Consider the following 24,077-nt stretch of genomic DNA (forward strand, 5'->3'; position numbering starts at 1 on the left):
GTCTCAATATTAGACTCTTCAGAGAGCATTGCTGGCTGCCAAACATGTGCACCAAGTCAGCTTTGCTGACATATTTTTGCCTGCTTGTGATGCTACTTCTGGAGGCCACATGACCTACAGTTCACTATCCCAGCTCTATTTTTGGTAAGCTGCTGCAAGAAAGGATGGAGTGGTATGGTTAGCTGGTATGGGTACATAGTTCAATGGATTACCAGTTACTACCATTTTCTTAATATTTATCTTTAATGATGCAGCATAAGGCATGCAAAACTCTCTCCATTCCCCCCCAAATTAGTACCAGAACTAGGATTTTGAGTGACAGTATGTTAGACTTTATCCTTCACTTAGTGGAAAGTAACATTTGCACTTCCCTGAATTCTCTCTGACTGTATACCATAAGCAGGTTTACAAGTAACATCAGCTTGGCAGCACAACCTCAATGAACCCATCTGGCCAAAATTTACAATAACAACAACTCAAATGAAAGTGACCCGTTTGTCAGAGGCATTCAGCACACATGCTTCTAACTAAGTTAGCACATCAGGAAATCAGAACACAGTTATTTTAGTGCTTATATATAGGTGAGAACTGGACTTCAGATGCCTGAATTTCAAAGTTGTGAAATATGTCAGCAAAAACATTATAAAAGCATTACAAAAGCAAAAAGCCTAATCAAAATGCAATATTGTCTTTAAAGCACCATTCAAAAGAGGTGTTGTAGTTCTCTTCCCTGAGTGACAGGGATCATGGTTTAACCCCAGCTATCAACGAAATACCACACAGCTGCTTGCTCACTCCCCCATCAGCAGGATCAGGGAGAGAACTGGAAGGGTAAAAGTGAGAAAACTCATGAGCTGAGATAAACACAGCTTATCAGGAAAGGCAAAAGCTATGCACACAATCAAAACAAAACAATTAAATTAATTCACTGCTTGCATGGGCAGATCGGTGTTCAGTCATCTCCAGGACAGCAAGGCTCCATCATTCAGAACAGTGACTTGGGAAGCAAGAATCATCACTCCAAACATCACCCTCTTCCTCCTTCTTCCCCCCACTTTATATACTGATCATAATGTCATATAGTCTGGAATATTCCTTTGGTCTGCTGGGGTCAGCTGTCCTGGCTCACAATCTCCCATGCATCCATAGTCTGTTCATCAGCACGGCAGTAGGAAAAGCAGAAAAGGTTTTGGCTCTGTGTAAGCCCTGCTTAGCCATAACAAAAACATCTCTCCATTATCAACTCTATGTTCAACACAAATCCAAAGCAAGCCCCATACCAGCCCCTGTGAAGAAAGTTAGCACTACCCCAGATAAAATCAGCAGAAAGGCATATAAAAAGCTCCAGAATAGGACTCTGAAAGATCCTGCATTGAACTGTATTTTGATCTCAGGCATGTGTTCCACTTCAACTTGCCACTTTGTTTACGGATGATGACTCTACTTTTGAGACTGGATGAGAGTACATCTGACACAGCCCTGTGCAAGCAAGTAAATACAATACTGCAAACACATTTACCCAATCTAACTTTAGACTTCTAAAATGTGGTTATGTATACCTATATACATACTAATTGAGATTCTTATTAAGAAGTGGAGACGAACACTTTTAAGTCATGTTACAGCCGATCTAGGTTAGATGTCTACCTCTGGATAACATTTATCAGACCTTAGAAATGTTGTTTTAGTACAGAGAGATTGGAAAACGTCTTTATTACCTGTATGTCTAAGGTTAACAGAGAAGTAGCCCAGCTCTCACTGCAAAATGCTGATTAGGAATGGAAATATTCCTTATGAACACCACTGCCCTGTGTCACTGTACACAGTGACAAATAAAGGCGAAGGAAGGCTTTGATATTCAGCCAGGAACATACACTGGCAGTACTGCTAACATCACACTTGCTGAGTCAAGATTAGCAAAGCAAGGTCAGGAAGGAGCTGTAGGCAACAGAGCCAACAAGAGCTGGATGTGGCTCTTCAGTTTCTGCACTGGGGTTTGTACCTCCGTGCACAGTAAGGAAGGAGGTGCTGTGCTACCTGGGTACACCAGCGTGGTGTACTAACTCCGCTGCACTGGGCTGTCAGGCCCAAGCACTCCTGTTATTAATTGGCTCAAGTTATATCAATGTACCACTCTCTTGCACTTATTAAACAAATGCCTTACCTAAAGCATAGTCTGTGTCTTTTACAGCGGTGCTAAGTGTGACCCCATCATTAAACTTTCAGGCATCAGTTGGATATTGCGTGCTCAATACTTTAATAATTATTCAGTGGATTTTTAAAGGAGCCCATCCTTAAACTAGTTGGATACATTCCATAAAAATGGTAAGACACTAGAACAGATTTTTGTTTTCCATACATTGAAAAAAACGTAACAAAGGTTCAGCTTCTGTACTCAGCATGTTAAGCAAGAACAAGGAAATAGCAGTCAAAAAAGGATTTCAAGTTTCAATTCTCAGTGGACAGTCTGAACAAAGAGGTTCAATTCAGGTATTTCTCCACTTTTGGCCAAGCTTGAGCCCCTGTATCTCTACAAACACACATCCCTACCAGTAGATACACTGCTGAGTAGACCTGATTCATCCAGACACAAGTTCAAAACATCTGTCTTGATTGCCAGTACTGGTCCAACCTGGTGAGGATGTCAAAGTGTCCTCTGCTTAACAGAAGGCACATGGAATTGATTCCTCTCTCACACCAACCTTATCCATGACACAGTGTAATGAAGTCATAGTTAGAATTGCTTTGAATCTGCACTAGCATGCATGACAGAACACTATGATTGTGTGCATCTCTCAGAGGGTATTTTTTTCATTTCTTTTTTTCTTATTTCTCATGTTCCTCTGGGAGATTTCATTGCCAGTTTCAACAAAAGGCATCATCTCTTTGCAGATGATATCCAACTCTACAACTCTGTCAAGTCACTCTCTGATCCCCTTCTTGCCACCTGTCTTCAACATGTCAATCAACAGATGGCTACACCATCACTAAGGAATGCTTCAAAGGCATTCAAAATGTTTTAAAAGTCCTCTTTGTTCTATGTCTCTAGCTCTGCTATCAGTCTTCTTAATTCAGCCCTTCAGTTCTCCGCCAAAAATCTTGCTGCTATCCATAACACAGGGTTTTAAATTTCTTTTCCCCTACTTAAAAGCTACTTCCATAATATTTACAGATTTATCCGTACTTTGACATCTGCTTCCACTGTGTTATGTTGAATGTTTTACTCCAATTTAAAAAATTCCATTTTGTCCACTTTGGCTTTCCAAAAACACATTTTCTAACTTCACCAACCAATGGGCAGGAAGGAGAATACTACCCTACTTCAAAAAGTGGTGACTCCCTCAAGAGTTTCAATGTCTTCTTAAGTGCAGAATGTCATTTTAATACTTGTGAAAATATATTTCAGTGTCTATAGCTGTAAGCTAAAGCCTTCTGATATACTTAGAAGAGCAATACTGGGTTTTGCCAGATGACTGTATTGTCCAAATATCATTCTGGTATTACTTCAATGTAACTGTGTTGGACTGTACCAGATTTCTCTCACAGCATCTCGGCTTTTGCTTCTCTCCAACCCTTTCTTATCTCTGAGTCCTCTCTACAAGCTTCCAAAAATGAGAAAGCAAGCCCATTCCTTCACTTACTCTATTTTACTCTTGCCTGCATTTTCAACCCTTCCCTTCCAACCACTGTATCATCTTTGGTACAGACCTATTTCCATTAACATTCCAACAATTTATAATAATAACCTCTCATAAATCTGGAGTGTCTCTGCTGGTAAAGGAAGTGGCAGAACGTAAAATGGATTAACAAAGTGAAGTGTAGGCACATGAGGAAAAATCAGTGCAGTAGAAGTAGTGAATCTCATGTAAAAATACCAATAAGCCACTGATGTAAAAAATGCCAGAGAAAAAAAATATATGGGCCAATGGTCAATCAACTAAACTTCACTGGTAAGTGCACCCAGGGAGCTTCAAAGAGATGTTCCTGAGGGCTGACAACCACAAAATCCCAGTGTATGTTTTCCAGTACAAAAAAGGGGCTGCAAACAGATAGGCACACATCGTTCTCTTAGTAAGGAGATTATCCTTCTATTTGTTGCTGTCTCCACCTCCTCTTTCATCCTATCATTTGTAATCCCATAACACTAGTGGTAACCATAGCCGTTGTGTAGAAAGAGCATTTTGTGTTCTCCTTGTAACAGCATTTAGCAGATGCAACCAGCTCACTTTGACAGAACCACGGAATGGGTAAATTGTGTGGAATGGATTACATTGGATCCAACCTCTCTGCTTAGGCAAGGTTGTCCTAGAGTACATGGCACAGGAGTGCATCCAGATGGCTCTTGTATATCTCCAGTGGGGGAGACTCTACAACCTCTCTGTGCAGTCTGGGCAATCTGTTCCAGAGTGTGTGCTCACCTGCACAGTGAAGACATTCTTCCTCATATTCAGGTAGAGCTTCCTGAGCATCAGTTTCTGCCCCTTGCCTCATGTCCTAATGGCTGGCACCACCAAGAAGTGTCTGGACCCATCTTCTCGGGACCCCCCCTTTGAATATTTATACACATTAATAAGGTCCCCTCCTAATCAAGTCTTCTCAAGGCTGAACAGGCCCAGCGTCTTCTGCCTTTCCTCTCAAGAGAGATGCTCCAGTTACCCCACCTTCTTTGTCACCCCCTGCTGGACCCTCTCCAGGAGCCTCATGTCCCTTGGGCTGGGGAGCCCAGAACTGGACACTCCAGATGTGCCTCACCAGGGCTGAGTAGAGGGGCAGGATCACCTCCCTCGGCCTGCTGGCAATGCCCTTCCTAATGCATCCCCGGACACCACTGGCCTTGTCCCCAAGGACACCCTGCTGGCTCAGGGACAGCTTGTTGTGCAGCAGGACCCCCAGGTCCTTCTCCGCAGAGCTGCTCCCCAGCAGGTCAGCCCCAGCCTGTGCTGGAGCCCAGGGCTGTTCCTCCCCAGGTGCAGGACCCTGCATTTGCCTCTGTTGAATTCCAGACAGTTCTTCTTTGACCCTCTCCAAGGTGTCGAGGTCCTTCTGAAGGGCTGCACAGCCCTCTGGGGTATCGGCCACTCCTCCCGGCTTTGTGTCATCAGCAAACCTGTTGAGGAGATCCCTTCATCACTTTGCCAGCTCCTCTCAGAGCACCAGCGAGGTGCAGCCCGTGAGGGCCGAGACGCGGCAGAGCTCTCCGCGGGGCACAGGCGGAGGCCCCGGCAGGGCAGCGCCGCGCCGAGCGGCCCGTCGCCATGGCAACCGCCGAGCGCGTCCCGCGGGCGGAAGGGCCGCGCTCTCGCGAGATGGCGGCGGCCGGGCCGGGGCGGGCCGGAAGGAGGCGCGCATTTGAAGGCGGCGGCGGCGGCGGGAAGGGGCGGTGGCGGAGGCGGAGCGGGGTAGGTGAGTCCATCTGTCCTGTGGCACAGAGGCACTCCCGAGCTGCTGCTGCTGCGGGGCGAGGTGCAGGGCGAGCCCGAGGGGAGCGAGCCCGTGGCTGCAGCGCCGGCTCCCCGTGCCCCTGAGGGGGCGGCGCCGCGCTGGCCATTCCCCTGGACCGTTTCTTTCCAGGCGAATGGCGCTTGGGGATGGCTGAGCGCAGCCGCCAGCGCCGTGAAGGTGTCGAACTTTAGAAAGTAGGGAAACGGGGTAGCCTTGATTTTCAGAAACAGAATAACTGAACTGCGAAGTTATAGCGGTTTGGAAAGTTTAATTGGCGCAGTGTTAAAAGGCTTCTAGTTCTGCCGTGGGACGAGGATAAGCTTTAGGTTTTAGTAGGATGTTCGTTTACTAGGTATTATTCGTTTCCAAATTGAAGCGCTTGTTTTAAAGCTTGTTCGGCCGAGTATTTGTATATATAATCATTTAGGCTGGAAGAGGCGTCTAAGATCATTAATCATATATCTTTTATTGTATGCTATATGCATATAATCAAATTCTGTGTAGGGCTTTAAAAAACACAAATATGAGGAAGCATAGATTTTATTTGAACTGTACCAAATCATGAAGTAATGGGATGCCGAAAATCTTCATAGTAATTTTGGTTCTGTTCTTAGTGTTTCATTCCAGTCCTCTGTGTCTCTTACACAAAAAAAAAAGAAAAAAGAAAAAAAGTTTGTTTCAGGTGGGTAACTGAACCTGAAATCACGCTGTCACAGTTCTTGAGTTATATCGGTTTTGAAAAACTGCAGAAGTGAATGTCAAATAAGAGGTTTTTAAAATATCAAATTACAGGGCTTTGGGAATCACTCACATGAGGGAACGCAAGATTTTAAATGCATATCACAACCTCGGAATGAAAATTGAGCCTTACTGAAACACTTGCTTATTAAATCTTATTTGTTTTATCACTAGGGCTTAGCATAAACTGCTTAGATATTTAGTTTTTAGTATGTTCAATTATAAGTATGTTCAAGTCTTATTTTTCATAATACATGTGTTTTTAACACATATTCTTAGAGGGTATTTATAATATTTGTTAGCTATCTCTTTGAGAAAGCCCAAGTGCAGTTGCTTTTTCTCTAGTCTCCAACATTTACACGGTATGCTTTTAAAAGAAGTTATCCATTATTTAGAAGAAATTATTGGAATGCACTCTGACTGATTTATGGCTTACACTTAACAAAATGTAGTTAAAGTCACATGTTAAAATATAATTCCCAACTTCTGTTGGTATTATGAGGGAATATCAAAAGTTTTAAAATAATGCCTGTGAAACACTGAAAGTCAAGTGGAATATTTATATGATTGTCAAATATTTACTTTGAGTTTGAACCAACAAAACAGGGAAACTGGCAGAAAATGTCACCTGGAAAAGTTCTGCAACCTGCAGTGAAAATGAAGGTGGATGAACTCTTTTTGTGCTGGTTGAGTCAGCCTGCAACTCAGTTGACACTAAAGGACTGCTTGAGAAGAATCAAGAATAAGGAGAAAACAGACTTTGGTAACACAGATTCAGGAAACAGTAAAAATGAGAGTTTCACCAGTAAAAATTCCAATTCCAAGCAGTGCATATTAGGAGATACCAGATTGCCTTTGATGTCTTTCAGTCCTCCTCAGCTTTCTACTACTCTTCCATTGGTGACTCCAGCTAGCTTAAGGAACACTTCTAATTTTAGAGCAACACGTCGATCCTCAGGGACCAAAGAAGTAAGTTTGTTTCTTATTGGATTTATTTGTTGAAATGGAACTGATTTTTGTGTTTGTGGTATTGGCAAATGATGTCAGTAAATAGTTTCCCCAGAGGAGGTATCAGGAGTGGAGTGAAGCAGCAGCACTGAACATAAATACCAATGTTTGTGTGTCATTAGTGTTAGTGGATAGGTGGCCTAAGCTTCCATAAGATTATCTTGGCTCCTTGCTATCTAATTGTGGATAAATTGAAATCCTTGTGTTTGTGTTCCTTTCATAACATACTGCCTTGACTGCAAATATTCCTTTGTCTAATGATACCAGGCACTGTTGTTAGTACTACACTCAAATTTGGCTTCACTGCATTTGCATATTAACACAGTAATTGCTTTGGTACTGCATGGTACACTCAACACTTCCTTCCTAATGAGGTCTTTATTTATAACAGACAATGCCTTCTGTGCAAGGATGACAACCCTGCCCCCAACCTGAAATATTATTTTTAAGCTTGCAATTCAGTTCAGTCTAGTTTCTAGCTCTTTTCATAAATTGTAGAAACAAAACGGGATAGAAAATGTTGTGACTGACCAAGTTAAGTGTTGCTTATGTATGATCAATGGCCATAGAATCATAGAATTACAGAATGGTTTGGACTGCAAGGGACCTTCAAGACCATCTAGTTCCAGCCACCCTGCCATAGACAGGGACACCTTCTATTAGACCAGGTTGCACAAAGCCCCATCCAGCCTGGCTTTGAACATTCATAGGGATGGAGATGTACAGCTTCTCTGGGCAGCCTGTTTCAGTGTCTCACCATCCTTGCAGTAAAGAATTTGAATAATTTCTTCCTAATATTTGATCTAAACCTACCCTTTCAGTTAAAGCCATTTCCCCTTGTCCTGTCTCTACATGTCCTTGTACAAAGTCCCTTCCCAGCTCTCTTGCTGGTCCCCTTTAAGTGCTGGAAGGCTGCTGTAAGTTCTCTCCAGAGCCTTCTCTTCAGGTGGAACAACCCCAACTCTCTCAGCCTGCCTTCTTTGGCAAGGTACTGCAGCCCTTGTGATCATCTTTGTGACCTTCCTCTAGACTTCCTCCAGTAGATCCATGTCCTTGGTATGCTGAGGACCCCAGGGCTGGGCACCGCACTCCAGCTGGGGCCTCACCAGAGCAGAGTAGAGGGGCAGAATCACCAACCTTGCCGTGCTGGCCCAGCTGATTTTGATGCAGTTCAGGACACAGTTGGCTTTCTGAAGTGCAAGTGCACATTGCTGGGTCATGTTGAGCTTTTCATCCAGCAACATCCTGAAGTTCTCCACCTCAGGGCTCCTCTTAATCTATTCCCCACCCTGTTTTTGGCTTGGGATTTCCTTGTCCCAGATGCAGGACCTTCCACTTGACCTAGCTGAACTTCATGACATTCATAAGGACTTCAAAGAGTTATTATACTGTTTGTGCTATAGGACCATAAATTCACATATTTTAATAATACTGGAAAATTTTAAGAGGTTGTAACTCCCAATTGCTCTATGTACTTTGGTATCTAAGTTATTACAGTGTCCAAACCTGGTATCCCAGGGAAGCCTGCTCAGTTGGGTAAGGGTAGAGAGGATAAAGCTGGAATGTTTAAGAGTATCAGTTATTTATTGTTTGTTGTTGATATGCATTGAGTGTATAGACTTACCCTTTAACCCACAGGACTAACAGCATGACTCTTTTGCACTTAAACATTTAATCTGAAGTGATCTCTTGGTTTCATAAATACTAATATTCAAATCTAGTTTGACAGCTTCCTAGCTCCAAAACACCACATGTCCTAGTCTACTGTTTGTCTAGATTGACTTGACAATAATAGGAACTTGTATTTATGTATAATCACCAGCCAGACAGTAGGGTATGATGATTGATTTACTTTTTTCTTTTTGTTGTTCACACTATTATATTTCCTGTTCTATGAAATGCAGAAAGTCAGTCAGCAAATGCTTAGTTTATTCTTGTATCAGATAAAAGCAAGCAAAGGAAGAGCTTCCTTTAAAACCCACTGTTGTTTGCTATACTTGGTCACTAACTTGTGTACTGTAATTTCACATGTCTTGGTTGACTGCTTGAAGTAAATCTCATAAAGGAGAACTAGAAGAGATTAATAAAGAGTAACATTCTTGACTTGATTGGAATTGTTTGTATAGTGCTGAGAGAGAACCTAGAGGGGTTAGGTTGTTGATTGCCTCAGTAGGTTGGGGAGGGGGAATTTCCAAGCAATGAGAAATTTACTTATAGCTTCATTATTCAGGTGAACTGAATCTTAATCCAAAGGTTTCTTGATCTCTAAGTGTAGATTGCATTTTCAGCTGGCATCAGCTCTTAATTACTACCAAGAATTGCATGTTCTTCCATGACAGTGTATTTTCTCTTAGAAGCACATTGTACACCACTTTCTTCTACAAACTACCTCATGCAGTGTCAAAATTAATGCATCTACTGTTACACATCTCACTGTGTTTCTCAGATCAAGCCACAATGGTTTTACCTACCTCATAAGAGTTTTAAGTAAGTTTGAGGCCCTTATTTTGTTTCTATAAGTGGAAGAAAATGTTTTAGATACTGGACCTAAGCACAAGCTAATAAAGATTTAAATTCTAAATAGCAGTCCTAGAAAATGGTAAAAGTTAATGTGCTTAGCTCTGTTATCAGGAAAAGGCTTTTACATCCAGCCATAAAGAGGTGGAGAATTTTTTTTTTTTGGACTGTACAAATTAATTTAAGCATCTTATTAAACTTGTTCTTATTGTGCACTGGAAGTCTCATAAGGTAGCATACAAGCAATTAACTTACTTTGACATGATACATTTTCAGTATTACTGAGCTAAATCACTGCATTTAATTATTGTAAGGCTGCTGTATGCCTTTTTCCTGTTTCTTAAAATATTCCTGTAACATTTTTGAAGGACACCAAACAATAACAGAAAACTGCCATCCTTAGTAATTACCAGGAAGTAAATACAAATGTGTAGGAAAACAACATTTTCATGCTATAGGTTTCAGTACTTGTTAATAAAACATGTTTTTCTGAATGGGAAGGATTCCTAATTAGAATCTAATTAGATATGTAATCTTTGGTACTTTAAAGAGTAGCATATGAGCAAAATAAGTTGGTGTGCTAATGGCAACAGCATTTAAAAGTACTGTAGCTGTCAGCTATTATATTCAAGGACATCTTTTCTTTGTTCCAGAGATTAGCTTGTAATTGAAGCCTGCAGGTTATTCTTCTATCCAAAATTCAGAAGTTGCCATATATTTTACTGAAACACAAATGTCTCATCAGAGGAGAATTTGCTGTCTTGCAAGATAGTTGAAGCCCTCCCCTGACTACCAAGTCAAAACTACTTATTCCAATAATGAAAGAACCTACGTGATCTTTATGGCTTATTTTCATCTGGACAGGTCACTTGAAGCCATGTTAAGAGTAAACTGTTGACTTAATCCAAATGCACATTTTAAAGTCTATTCAGAACTCTACCATGAAAATCCATCTTTCAGTGTGTTTTAGTGCAAATGAAAACAAAATAGTGTTTGTTTTGGGATTGTTTTGTTTTTCCTTTACGAGAGGTGCTTTGCTTTGCTCTATTGGTGTCATTCACAGTGAGGTGGATATCTGACTGTACCCATGTATAAACATGGTAATTGCAAAGTTCTGGTCATTTTGGTTATGTGATGTGCTTGCTAGCACTTGCTATTCTGCAAGTAGGCCTGTGATTTGTATGTACTATATACTTCAAATAACAAAAATTTAGAGACAAAAAATGTGAGCATTCAAGTCTCAAATGTTTTCTGAGTGTATTGTTGAAGAAATTCTAGAGCTGTAACTTTCAAACTTAAAGGATAGCTGTTGCAGATTTCTTTGAACGCTTATCACTACTCATTATAGATTTAACAGTGTTTCTGGAGCTCTAGATTATCCTAAACACATGAGGTATACACAATTGTGTGCTGTTCATCACATTGTCAAAAATGCCAGTCCTCAGGGCCTAAAAGGTGCCACAAGCAAGATGTTTAATCCTAACCAGCTGGTGTGCAAGGCATCTGGGGAAACAATTCACAGAATTTCCTATGGGTATTTCTTGGGATGGTGCAGAGAGAATGTGATACAATCAGAAATACTTCAAAGTTATTTTCCATTTCTCTGTAGGGTCAACCTTTGATATAAAGGTACTTCTTGGAGTGGTTTCTATGCATCTTTTATTTAATAAGCATACTGTTCTTGTGCGTTATCCTGTGGCAATTAAAGCTCATTTTCCTCCTATTTCTATAACCTGTAAATTTTTTTACTTCTTTAATATATAGCTGCTTAGCTTTTCTATCATGACTAACATTCTTGCCAAATTTTTGTAAGCAGTTACTTGATTTAAACATAGTGGTACTGCTGCCATCCATTTTAGTTTAAGGGAAGGCTAGAATGAAACCTTTTAACATTGACTGAAGTCTGAATAACACTTAACAGTTGCTTTTTGAAACAAATTAATTCTGAGGGCTTGAGGTAGAGGGTAGCTGGGCTGACACCATGGTCTTAGAAGGTGTCTTGCTGCCTCATACATGTTCATATCAGCAGCCCTGTTAACTCCAGAGCCTGGGCTGTGCGAGCTGTGTTAGCGTTGCACCGCACACCAGGTTGCGCTGTGCGGCCTGTGAGGTCTAGCACAGGCACGCCCAGCTGTGTGTCATGCAAAGATTGTGTTCGTAGTGCCACGTCCTATCACTAAGTGGGGAGGGTGGTGGACTTGGCTTTCAACGCAAGCCCGTGACTTAAAGGGAGACTGTAAATAACCTGGTATCAAACTGATGTGCTTTTACAATGATAACAGGGTACTGTGAGAGATGTCAGCGTTAGTGTCACCTCAATAAAGCTCCTTCTTACAGTGCCAACAAAACAAGGGCAGCCAAAAGTTCTTTTTAAGGTCTGGAAGAGTGCAGCTATAGGTGTTCCTATAAAATCATTATTAGTTTTGAGTGGGATGACATAACAGTAGCCAGCATAAGCAGCACAGGTAGTATGTTGTTATTCATCTTAAGCTTTGCTGTACTGAATAGCTTGGAATAGAAGAATCATTATCTTGGTTAGAGAACTAACTGTTCTTTTTATTTATAATTGAGAAACTGAAAGTTATTCACTGTTGTAGGATTTTCATAGTGCTCCTTATTGTAAGTGTATCTTGTTACCCTGGCATACAAATGTTACTTTTGTTAGCAGTTATATTGATTTTGTTTACACTTTGTGCTTTATTAAAAGAAATAATGAACTTCTGTCCTCTTTCAAAGTGGCAGTTGCACTTGTGTCCTACTGGAAACTCATATTTTTTTATATGCTGCATCCAGTATTAAGAGTTTTTGGCATTTCTAGTACTGAAAAATGGACTTCAGAACTGTGTGGCTTTCTTCAGGTTTGAAGCTCACCTTAATCCTGACACAGGACAATGAAAATTCATTCAATTGTGAATTATGACATTTATTAATCAGTCACTCCTTTGTGAGTAACTGACACTTAAAATCAAACCAAAAAAAAGTTCAAAGCTATATAATCATAGCTTACAGATCATTACTTCCAATTGCTTCTCTGTCCAGTCTTTCAAAACAGGTAAACTTAATTATAACTTTACATCAATCATTCAAACTGCATTTTTTAATGGGTTTTCAGTCTGTGAGGAAATTAGGTATTGATATAGAGAAGATAGCCTTCTCTTTTTTTGCATTCAGTGATGCTTGAGAATCTGTTTTATATCTTTTTGAGAACCTCTTCATATGCCTTACATTTACTCTGTGAGCAAGAAATGAACGTGAGGCCAAAAGTATCTATGGACTTGGGTACAAAATCATAAATGCAACTCATCCCGTGACCTAGTTTGTCCACTGTTGGACATAATCAATGGCTGCACAGGATTTTTCAGCAAGCCATGTTATGAGAAAAATCTTCAAAATGCCAGTGATAAAATCAGATGACCGAGCCTTGGCAAATTAAGAGGTTTTGCACACACAGTTGTCTTAAAGTTGCGTTGCTTTCATTGAATTTCAGTTGTTGCATTGATTCAAGAAGATACTAATTAAGCATACTCATTGTTTTTCACAGTCAGCAGCAATGGTTACTAAATTTAGTGTTTTAAGTGGGGCATAGTGTGTAAATAACTCCTTTGTGTTGGGCTGTTAGTGTGGTGTTCTTGTCTTCCAGTTAACCACGTGGTACCAATGTCTTGGTAGATATGATTCATTTGTGTTCTGGGAACAACAGATACAGCTTAAAATGGGTCCACTGAAATCTACGGTGACCAAGAGGTGTTTTTAAGTGTGCTCCAGTACTTAATGTTAGATGTGCACCTTTTGCATAGCAATCTTGTAAAAAATAGCTAGAAACTGTAAAGCCGCCCATGTACTGCTTCATGACCACAGGTACTTGCAGGAATGATGAGCTCTTGGGATATGTGTCCTATTAACCTTGTACATGCTCTTTAGTTTCATTTCATGTGGAACTAGAGTTGCATATTTGTTCCATGCAGATCTTACTGGTAACTTTGGCTGATTTCGGGTTAAGTGAGATGAGCTGGAAGTCTAAAAGGACAATGTACATGAAGTCTGTGTAGGAAAATGTGGGGGGAAACATCAAGTGGCTGCTGAGGAAATCATTGCCAAATATTTGCTAGGTGTGTTCAGTGTGAATTAGGTTTAATTTGACCTTCTTGACAAAACAAGGCTTGTAGAACTTATCAAATGGCTTAACTTGATCAGGATTTTTGGAATCAGCAGAACCAGGAGAACAGTTTCCAATGAGTTTTATTCCTGTAGAAGCTAGATTTGTATTGATAAATAACAAATAATCTTCTAAATTTTGTAAACATTTCTAGTAGATATGATCAATACTGATGTATTGTAAATAATAATCCTTGTGGCATACTTGACCAAAAGATAAAGCAAATTGCTTGGAATTATGCAATACTGAAGACAGTGATGAGCTGGATTCTTCTTCTTCCTGCTAAACCTTTGTGAATAGTCATCATTTATAGCAAATATTGTAAGTCTCCTGCTGTAACATCAGATTTTAAACAAAAGATCACTAATTTTCTTTTCTTACTTTTAACACACTAAAAACACCACCTAAAGTTTTGACTACTTGCTTATTTATCAAGTGACAAATTTAAGCTTAGTGTTTTAAAAATATTTTTCTAGAATGCTTGAAAAAATATATAAACTTCACATAAAAGGACTTGGAGTAATGGAGATTAGAGGAAAGTCAGGACTACTGTTCCTGTTCTGGCTATGTATTTGCGGTGTTCTACCTCTATAAGATGTCTAATTTCTTGGGTCTTTTTTCTTCATGTGTAATGATTGCCCAATTAGTTATTCTGAAAGCTAAAGTTCACGTGGTTACCAGTGACCACCTTCTTTGCTCTGCCTTCTTTCTTTGCTTTGCTTTGTCATTTGGCACTGTACCCTGCTTACAATTTTGGAGGTGTACAGCTTTCCATTTAGTTCTGTAGAAGTCTATAATATAGTTAATGTTGCCTCTGTTTCTTGTATCACCAATTATTTCAGACTGATACAATAAAAAAGTAGTATTAGATTAAGTCCTCATAGAACTTCTATCAGAAATCTTGGTTTTGGCTGCTAAATTAGCAATTTGTGATTTTACTTACAGACTTGCAGGACAAAGTCTGTGTCTTAAGCTTTCCGACTTGTTGGTTTTGTGGTAAGATCTTCAAGGAGGGAAATCTCAAGCAAAATCATAAGCTAGAATCTGTTGTAGTTGTCACTGACTCAAAATTATTGTCTTGTGATTTCAGGGACTAAATTATATGTCAGGTTAGCCTCTGATGCTGGATTTAAAGTACTAGTTGTACTTTCATGCACCAATCATTCTAGTCTAGGAAAAGATGTTTTTGAAAGGTTTAATTTAAAATTCAGATAATGGCCAAAAGATGGATGTACTAACAGCTTATACAATGTTTAAATAAATTGCTGGATGGTTACAAAATGTCATTCATGTTCTTATTACCAGACTATTCTGTCAACTTCTAAATTAAGGTGACACAGTGTAAATAATAACTATCTAGAAATTACTAAATGTTCAAAATGGTCAGTGTGAATTTGAAAAGTTCCATAATGCATGTCATTAGACATGGTTGTAAAAGCTGCTGTCTCTCGTAAGAAAACCTGTGGCATTCTGAATCAGCTTGAACTGATTCTTTATTTCGACCTAATTCTGCTATTCAGAGGTTTACATTGGTCAAGTTACAAGAGCATATATAGTGGACTGTAGCTTTATCTGTGGATAGTCTCTGTAGCATTGCAGTTCATCTGAAATGTAAAAACACAGCATCTTATTAGAGAAAATATGACTTGATTTTGTGTAACCCATACTAGATTTTTTGCTTATATCTTTCTTTATTGCTTACCTCATCAGCATCAATTTGGGTGGCCCTGGTTTTCATGATCTGATGAATAGGGTCATCTGAAGATCATGACTAGTAAATAGGCTCCATCTGCAGAACTATTCCAACTACCTTTTCCCCTTAATTAAAATTCAGTTTATGCTGTACACAAGTAAATAAAATGCGAAGTGACTTTTTTAAGATGGCAGAGAACATGAGAGTTGTTCTAAAGGTATATAAACCATTCCTTTATTGTCAGGCATTGGTTTTTATAACTTCTAGTGTTGATGCTTGCTGAAGTTAGTCTGTCAGATGCAGTTAACAAACTGAAAAAGGCCCTTGCTATGTCTCTGAAGTCCAGGCTGTATAATCACAGCAAGGTGACAAGTATCTTATCTTAGTTGTAATCTGATAATGGCCTGTGCTGTGGTGTTCATACATGGCTTTCTTTTGGTAATGTTCAGAAAATCTGATCAGCCCTTCTTTCCTGGCCGACCAAAATGACCACACATCTGGCATCTAACTGCTGTCTTTTTACTTACTCACTGTCTTGCCTCCTAAGAATTCTAGATTCTCTTAGCAGCTGTGGAAAGAACAGCCAGTCATTGTTCTGTCTAATCCAAGAGTACTGGAAAATTTAAATAATCATTCAAGAAGGCATTTACATGCAAGACTTCCTGTCCCAATGGGGAGGCATTGCATCCTACAAGAAAAAAATTCTATATCTAGGCCCAGATGCACATGAACGCCTTTCCAGGGCCAAAGGATCAGTTTCTTCTTGTGAAGGTAGATTTCTTAACTGCACCGTGTCAACATCTAGCAGTTCATCAGTGTGTCATACTTAAAACACTGTCCGCAACTTCAAAGCAATCAGTTTCCATAACTGGTAGTTGAATATGAGCCTAATAACTTGATTCCTTCTGCTGTGTACACATTGTACGTGTTATCTCCCTTGGGTTTTGTGAGTGTACTGCTGGAAAGGGATGACTCCCATCCAAAGGAGAGTTAGGGATGGATAGTAGTACTTTATTATTCTGTTCAGTTCACAAGTGCATTGTCCTCTTGATCTCTTTTCATGCAGAGCAGTTACAAATGCAAAGTTGCTAGCAAGAAATTAGTTTCAGGATCTTTCAGTACAACAAAGGCCAGGTATGGAGTATCTGGTTTAGAAGTAATTCTTGATAACATTAAATAATGGTGATAGGCTGGTCACAATGTTTTGGGAAGGGGGAAAAAAAAAAGAACTCGGCATTTCAGGGTTGTTTGGTTTGGTTTCGCTTGTTTCCTTAGTCTAGCTAAGAATTGCTGCTTTCATCTATCTCTTAGTATATTTATGTGATTTTTTTGTTGTATTCCTGCCTCATAGTAGCTGTGTTTTAGCAAGCATCGTTAGCTGTTGACTTCTTGTATATCTTCCTGAACTATTTGTTTTTACTAGTGCCATATTTTCATTTAAAAACTCTGAAATATATCTTTAATATTACCTTAGTCATGCTGTTACTTGTTTTTTTCTATATTGAAAAGGTGCTGCCTTGCCTTACTTCTCTTAACTGCTGTGTTCTGCCCCTCACTGCTAAGTTACTTTTCTAAAGGGTTGCATAGCAGCCCTTTTACATTGGCTGATTTGGAGATAGAACAATTTTTTTACCACAGTTAACCCAGGAACCACTCTTAATTTCTGCACCATCACAGGCTGAGGGATGCTATTGGGTTCCATGCTGTTGCCATTGGGCTTGGCTGTATTTAAACTTCCTCCAAAAGCCAAACAGGCTTTCTGTCATCTTGGTTCACATGTTACTGGGTTGAAGACTAGACTCTAGCAACTAGTTTTTATATGGCTGAAAATTATTTTCTTGGGGGCTTCCTGTAATGCTGGGATGCTTTTTCCAATGACTTGATGTCACTTCCACTTAATCTCTTAAGACTTTAAAATGCAGTTGGTATATGCTTCTGACAAGAAATTCTGGTTTGCTCGGCAAATAGTTAAGGGCTTTTTTAAAGTAGAATTCAAGGTTGTATTTCCTCTGCAATACCCAGAATATTGTGTTATTGGTTTTGTGTTACTCGTGTATGTTCAGATCTTTGTTAAAGTGGTAAGCTCTTTGGCAACAGTCCCTTAAGTCCAATCCATTCATAGTGTATATTTTTAGCTTTGGAAGGAAGCTCTGAGCATGCATCTTCCCCTCTGTTTGTTTATCTAGCTAATAATAAGCTGCCAGGATACTTGAACAGCTTCATGGCTGGCACCCAGACCTTCACCTAGTAAAGGATTTTTCCTTAGATTTCACTGGAGAGAGTTCAGATTTAGAATAAATGTAACACTATACTTGAACACTTCCAGTTCAATCTGGATGAAAGCTGAATTTCCCTTGTGGTTAATTCATGACTGAAAAGGTCAAAACAGATCTTAGGGGATTCATGACCACATTGCTTATAAATGCTCAGTCTCCTTAAATGTGACTATACAAACCCCTTTTTCATTTACATGGTGAAAAGGACATGATTACTAGTTGCCAGTGTGCTCAATTGCATGGAGATTGTTCATGTATTGCAACCTGTGAACAACAAATATCCAAGTATATAAACGGCCATGAGGTTGGAAACCGTAGTGCTAAAACATATTAGGCTAACAGTGGGATTGACTTGGAGCGGTGAAGTAATGTTACGGCAAACCAATACAGAATATTCAAAATACTGGACCCGGCTTGCTGGTTTAACTTATGATGGATTCTGAGTTCTGTTTGAATAAAGGAAGGAAATACACGTTTCTTTTCAAAATGGAGTTCAGAACATTTCTTTATTGCTGAGGCTCCTTCAGCAGGTTCAGGAGCTCCAGGCCTTTTAGGTTCCAGACTGGCACTTGACTTTTTTAAGTTAGCTCTCCATGTGACAGTCCATCATCTTAATGACATAGTACAGCCACATCAAATAAGACTGTGAATGTAGCAGCAAATGGGAGTGCATCACCTGGTTAAAAAGGATGAAAATAGAAAGCAAGTGAGGTGAGAAGATACCTTTCCTTACTTCAAGTAAGACCTGTTCTGCCTGACCTGAAACACAATCTGCCTTGCAATACAACCTTCCTGACCTTCCACATTTTGGTCTGGAACAGTTATCTGTTGCCAGAGTAGGATTCCTCTCCTACTCTAACACCTCAGTCCTTCATCTCAAGTTCCAGGCATGCTGCTGTTGTGTACTGCATGCCCAGTTTTCTGTTGACTTCCCTGTGGCCAAGGTTTATCCCAGGTTAGTTGATTTAGTCTTCCTAAAAGACAGTGAGTGACAGCCAGGTTTGCTCAATGCAGTTGTATAGTGTGATCATGCCAACCACAACATGTCCGACTCTTGCCTTGTCAATTCCTTTCTTGTTCTCCCACTTCCGAAAGAAATAAATATCTTCATAACGAGTTGCAGTAAAGGAGCGGGAGGTGGGGACAGGACTGGATACTAAATTAAAACCAAGAAAGCAAGTGTTTCATCATTATTTTATTTCTAACAGTGTGTGGTAAACTAAAAAAGGATCAAATTTAGACAAGTTATGTTTCACTTGTGCTTTTTCATAGTTTCCTTTTCTTAATTGAACAAGGATATTTACTGTGGGGTTTTAATACAGTGTGATATTATGCAATGGTAATGAATGGATAAATAGTGCTAAAGATTATATGGGAGTAAAACAGTGCCATCCAGTAAAAGAAATCTCTGATATAGTAATTAAAGGGTTGGTTTGGGCTGTGTACATCTTTGTGTAATCAGGAAAATGTCCTTATTTAAAATAGGAGGGATGAAAACAAAGTAGGATTGGCCAGGTCTTTCCTTGTACACTGTTAGTAACTAAATTTGTGCATGATAAGGTACAGATAATAAATAGCCAACACCTCTATCTTAAGGTAATTTGGAGGTACTAACAGTGTTCACAGCTTGGAATAGTAAGGGTTGCCATACTCATAACTGTAGTGGTGATATTTGAAAAAAAAAAATCCATCAAAACAGCAGTCTTTCATAAAGATTGCTGTGATAAAGGTATATCCATTTAAAATGTGAAAACTCTACTAGTTATAAGTTGATGTTCCTAAAACTGTAAAGGAGAAGGAGCTGAAGGTCACTTCAGTTTTCACAGAAGCTTATCGGATTTCTGTTTCCCTGAAGAATATTGATGTGTACTAAAACTTGGCCTCACCACCCCCGTAAAAAGTATTTGAGATTCAATACACATAAATAGAGTGGTAGCAGAGTCTAACTGTAATGCTAGTGAAGCGTGACAGGTATGCAATCTAGTATGTGGATGTTAATGTTTATAAAATTATTTACGAAAAGAAAAGTATCCCGTCAAACTTTTTCCTAATTTTGTGGCATAAGCTGTATTTCTAATGTAACTTTTTGGTAAAACATGATTTAAAGCAGGGTTTCAGGGGAGTAACATTAGCTTCATTTCTGCTATGGCTTTCCATCTTAGCATTTAAATTTTTAGGTTCTTGGAATACAGTAGCTTAGTTGAATGTAAAAAAATTATTGATTATGTGAGCCATTCTGAAAGTCTGTCTGAAGCTTTTTCTGTCATTGCCTTCATTTTCTCAGTGTAACAGGGTGCCTGCTAAAGGACAAAAGAGTTTAAAAGGAATTAATTGCTGGGTAATAAGCCTTATCCTTTGGTGTGGTACTTCATTGAAGCTAGACAGTGAGTGTTTTGTGACAGAAGGGAGAGCTGAGGGGGATGGGAGGAGGAAGAAGCTAGAAAATAACCACAACTGGCCTCTCTGCATTCCTCTAGGGCTTGCCTTTTTTAAAATTGGAAACTGCTTTTATAGATGCTCCTCCAAACACGGTTTTCATTTTCCATACTGTCCCATTTAGACTTTGGAATGCCTGGATGAAAGGACAGGCTTCCAAAGTGACTTCCCAATCTGTTTTTGCAATTCTAGCCAAGTTCCCTTTAATGTATGGAGCGGGTGAAGTTGAGCTGACTCTTATAATATCACAGAACTCGGGCGCAGCTGCTGCTTTAAGCAGCACTGTGTGATAATACAACAGCTCTGCTATTTACTGGGACTCAAGTGCCTGGACTGGCACACAGGCATTATATGAAATCCGAAAGCATGAGGATAAAGGAGATTTCTTTGCGACAAGATCCTGATCTAAGAAAGGAGTTGGCATTGCTAGCTCGAGGATGTGATTTTGTTTTACCTTCTAGATTCAAGAAGAGACTGAAAGCTTTTCAGCAGGTTCAGGTTTGTCTTTCTGTTCTTATACAATTAAGTTATTGTTGTCAATTGTGCCTTCACAACCACTCAAATTGCAGGCAAAATATGGAAGCTATCACTAAACTAGCAGGGTTTTGATATTCTGTTCCATATATGATGATTTCATCTGTGTTTTAAAAGACTGTGGAGGTAGTTTTGTGCAAAGAAAAATGGGAGTTTGCTGAAGCATATAGTGCAGCTAAAGTACAATGTTTGCACAGAGGTATATGCAGTGAAAAGTTGGTGCATTTAATGCTATTAGACTTTTTAACACTGTTTTCCTTAATCTGTATAATTGTAATATACATGCATTTCCCTGGGGGGTTTAATTTACCTCTTACCCGAACTGGACATATAAAATATGCTGATAGAGGCTGTAACTTCACTAGCTCAAACATAATATAGTAAAAAATGCTTTCATACTTGCATGATGATCCTGAATTCCTTTAGATTATGTTTATTTTGAACTTTTTATTTGGATGAGATTAGTTGTTGCTGCTTGGTTCACACATGTACTTCTGCTGTTTTGTAGCAGTGATTTAAAGCTACAATTTTAAAGTGTACTTAAAATTGAGCATAGAAGTGTTTGAAAAGTAAAATCAGAAGGAAAACTACTTATAGAGTAAGTTCAAAGAGACTTGTTATCTCTTGAAATGAGGAAAAAGTGTACAGCTTTTTTTAAGAAACCGAAATTTGGTATTTTTTTGAATACCCTTGTAAGACATATGCTGGTATCTGAAAGCATTCACTTTGACCTTACCTCACCCTCGCTGCTAATTCATATATTTAAGGTGTGTCAGTGAAGGCAGGTGTGAATTTTTTTCACCCTTTTTTAATTATCAAGTTTAGCAGTTGAATAAAAAAGACATTAGTTTAGAATTTCTGGCATTGTTAGTTATTTTAAATATAGCCTCCTACTTAATTTTGAATTCGGTGCACTAGTGTCCCTTTCAGGTGACCTTCAAGAGAGGGACATAGAGCCTTATGACCCTAAGAATGTACAAGCCTTCTGTCTTCTATATGATTATTTAAAATTTGTTTCAAGTGATCTTTATAAGCAATGTTTATTCCTTTATGCAAAGCAGAGTGCCAGTGTTGACTCTGTTTATACCATTCAGCATAGACATGTGAGTGGAAGGATTTTTGACTTGTGTTTTCTGTGCTAAACTGGAGGACTCTGCTCAACAAGTAAAGAAAATACTATCTTGATTAATGAAAAATAGTGGTAGCACCTAGTATTTAGGCACCTCAGAGGAGGAGGTAAGTTTGGTTTAGTCATGGCATCCTGTTGTAAACAAACACAGCATTACCTTGTGTGGTGCCCCTTAATTTGATCTGTCTTTCACGGAGCGATAGTTGGATCGCTTGTACTTTTACAGCGCCTTTTTATGTTGACCTAGAAAACATCTCAGTGTAGCATGTTAAGCATATCTGCAAGCTATGAACTACTTTAGAAAACAGCTTGTCTCATCTGTAGGGTTTTTTCTGTTTTAGGATGCTGCTGGCTATAAACTTACAGTGGGGAGACAATTGAGCAAATATTTTTCATTTTTAACCAGTCTTGCACTTCCTGGGTAAATGGCAACTGTAGAATAATGTATGATAAATGACTTATTAGATTACAGGGTTCTTTGGGCAAAACAGAATTAATAAGAGTATAAAACTAGAATATGAGGTCTGTCATTGCTCAGTTGATATGAAGTATTTTATCTGAAGTTCCTTTTTAGGTGATTTGTTTTGACTTCATGATTTTAAGGAGACCTTTTTGGAAGTATCATCACAAACTAAATATGGGTGCAGTAACTGTTGATACAGAAGATGGGTATTGTTTACCTGCTGTTTTATGTTAATTCCAACTTATCCTCATAGGTTAAGTGCATTTCAAAGAATAACTATTTATTAGCTACATAATCACTGAAGAAATTTCATGCTAAAATTAAAGACTGCTGAGAGATTTTGTAGAATAACTTGAAACAAAACTTTATCATTTCAATTGCTGATCTATGTTGCTTTTGGAGTTTACAACATCCTATTCCACTGTATAGGTTTTCAGACACAACAGTTCATGAATACGATTTAAAATTAGAATGCTAAAGTCAAGCAGAAATGGAAGCCAATTTGTTCTTCCATATTTCTACTACAATCTTGAAATTTTATGATTTGTTAAAGAAATAACAGATTCTCTTTAAGAAGTTTGGGCTATTAAAACTAGCATCTTAAAATAAAAAATTAGTAATGGTGGTGGATGGTGAAATAACGTGGCTCAAAATCTGCTTTGAGGCGGGTTGGGTCTTCCACAGGTTCCAAGAATTCTAAGGCAGTGGCTTTTCATATAGGGCCATGTAAGTAAATAATCTGTGTAGGTAATCCCCTGTGGTTTAGAAGGGATGGTCACTAGAGCATAGCACATCAAGTTTCTTGAAAATCTCTAAATAGACCACTGGTAATGAGGTGGGTTGTTCTGGAAAGTGGTGGAATAGGCATTTCCTCCGTTTTTATTTGTTGATGAAAATTGAAAAAACCTGAGTAAAATAGGGCTTTATGGAAAGATCTAGTCCTCAAAAGAAAGATAATACATAACTGTTTAAATTTCTCTATTACTTTGGGGAGCTAAATTTTTTAGTAGGTATATCTGCATAAAATGAAGTCAAACTTCAGTCCATCTCATCCTGATGTTGATTCTAAGACCAAGATCTTTCTTAAGTACTTAACACCTATGGGGTATATTGAAATGGGAATGCAGCACTTGAAGAGTCACTGGGTCCACCTTGCTTTTCAATTTATCTGAAACTTTGGAGGGAGAAGAGACTATCCCTTTCTCAAATGTACTGGCAACTTAAAGATGTGAGCTGAAAGGCTGAGTACTTTGTTTTAGCCTACATCTGGTGACATCTCTATCTGTCAGAGTTCGAATATAAGCAGCACCATTATGCACGTTATATGAGGAAAATATCTCTGAAGTTTGAAACAAAATTAGAATAAAATACATGTATGTACACTGGAATGCTTATACATTTGCAATTCAGTGTTAGCTAAACTAGGAAAACGGGTATTTTCTCATTACTTAGGGGCAACATCACGTTACAAAACTGTGGAGTTCTAACTTTAAAACTCGACTTTTTTAAAAGTCAAATCAATTCATGCTGAATGTAATGATTTTTAAAAAGGTGCTAAAATAAAAAAATCTGGCCTAAGTTTTAAATTAGTCTTCTCAATGTTAATGACAGACCTGTGCTGGCATAATTTTTGATACTTTTAATGAATTATACCTTTATCTGCTGTGTCTACTGGGTGAATCCTT

At 38.9% G+C, this 24,077-nt stretch overlaps 2 protein-coding genes across 10 annotated transcripts in view; one reads left to right on the forward strand and one right to left on the reverse strand.

The window, feature by feature from the left end:
- Window positions 1–6,437, reverse strand: part of LOC134548098 (taperin-like) — a 51,547-nt gene extending 45,110 nt beyond the window's left edge. For 5 of the 9 annotated variants that reach the window (XR_010079700.1, XR_010079702.1, XR_010079703.1 and 2 more), the window contains exon 1: window positions 4,419–5,244. Coding sequence is in view for 3 of the 9 variants with exons in the window: in XM_063392469.1 (XP_063248539.1) it covers window positions 5,108–5,548 (441 nt within the window). In the remaining 6 variants the exon portion in view is untranslated. Of the gene's footprint in view, window positions 1–4,418 lie in introns of all 9 variants that reach the window. The other 4 variants (XR_010079704.1, XM_063392469.1, XM_063392470.1 and 1 more) reach the window with 4 other exon arrangements.
- A 241-nt stretch (window positions 6,438–6,678) lies between these two features.
- The window catches only part of PPP2R3B (protein phosphatase 2 regulatory subunit B''beta), a 44,116-nt gene continuing 26,717 nt past the window's right edge, over window positions 6,679–24,077 (forward strand). The window contains exon 1 of the mRNA XM_063392462.1: window positions 6,679–7,149. Coding sequence (XP_063248532.1) covers window positions 6,802–7,149 — 348 coding nt within the window. The 5' untranslated portion in view covers window positions 6,679–6,801. The remainder of the gene's footprint in view (window positions 7,150–24,077) is intronic.

Source organism: Prinia subflava, chromosome 3 (genome assembly GCF_021018805.1).
Source record: "Prinia subflava isolate CZ2003 ecotype Zambia chromosome 3, Cam_Psub_1.2, whole genome shotgun sequence".
Classification (NCBI taxonomy): domain Eukaryota; kingdom Metazoa; phylum Chordata; class Aves; order Passeriformes; family Cisticolidae; genus Prinia; species Prinia subflava.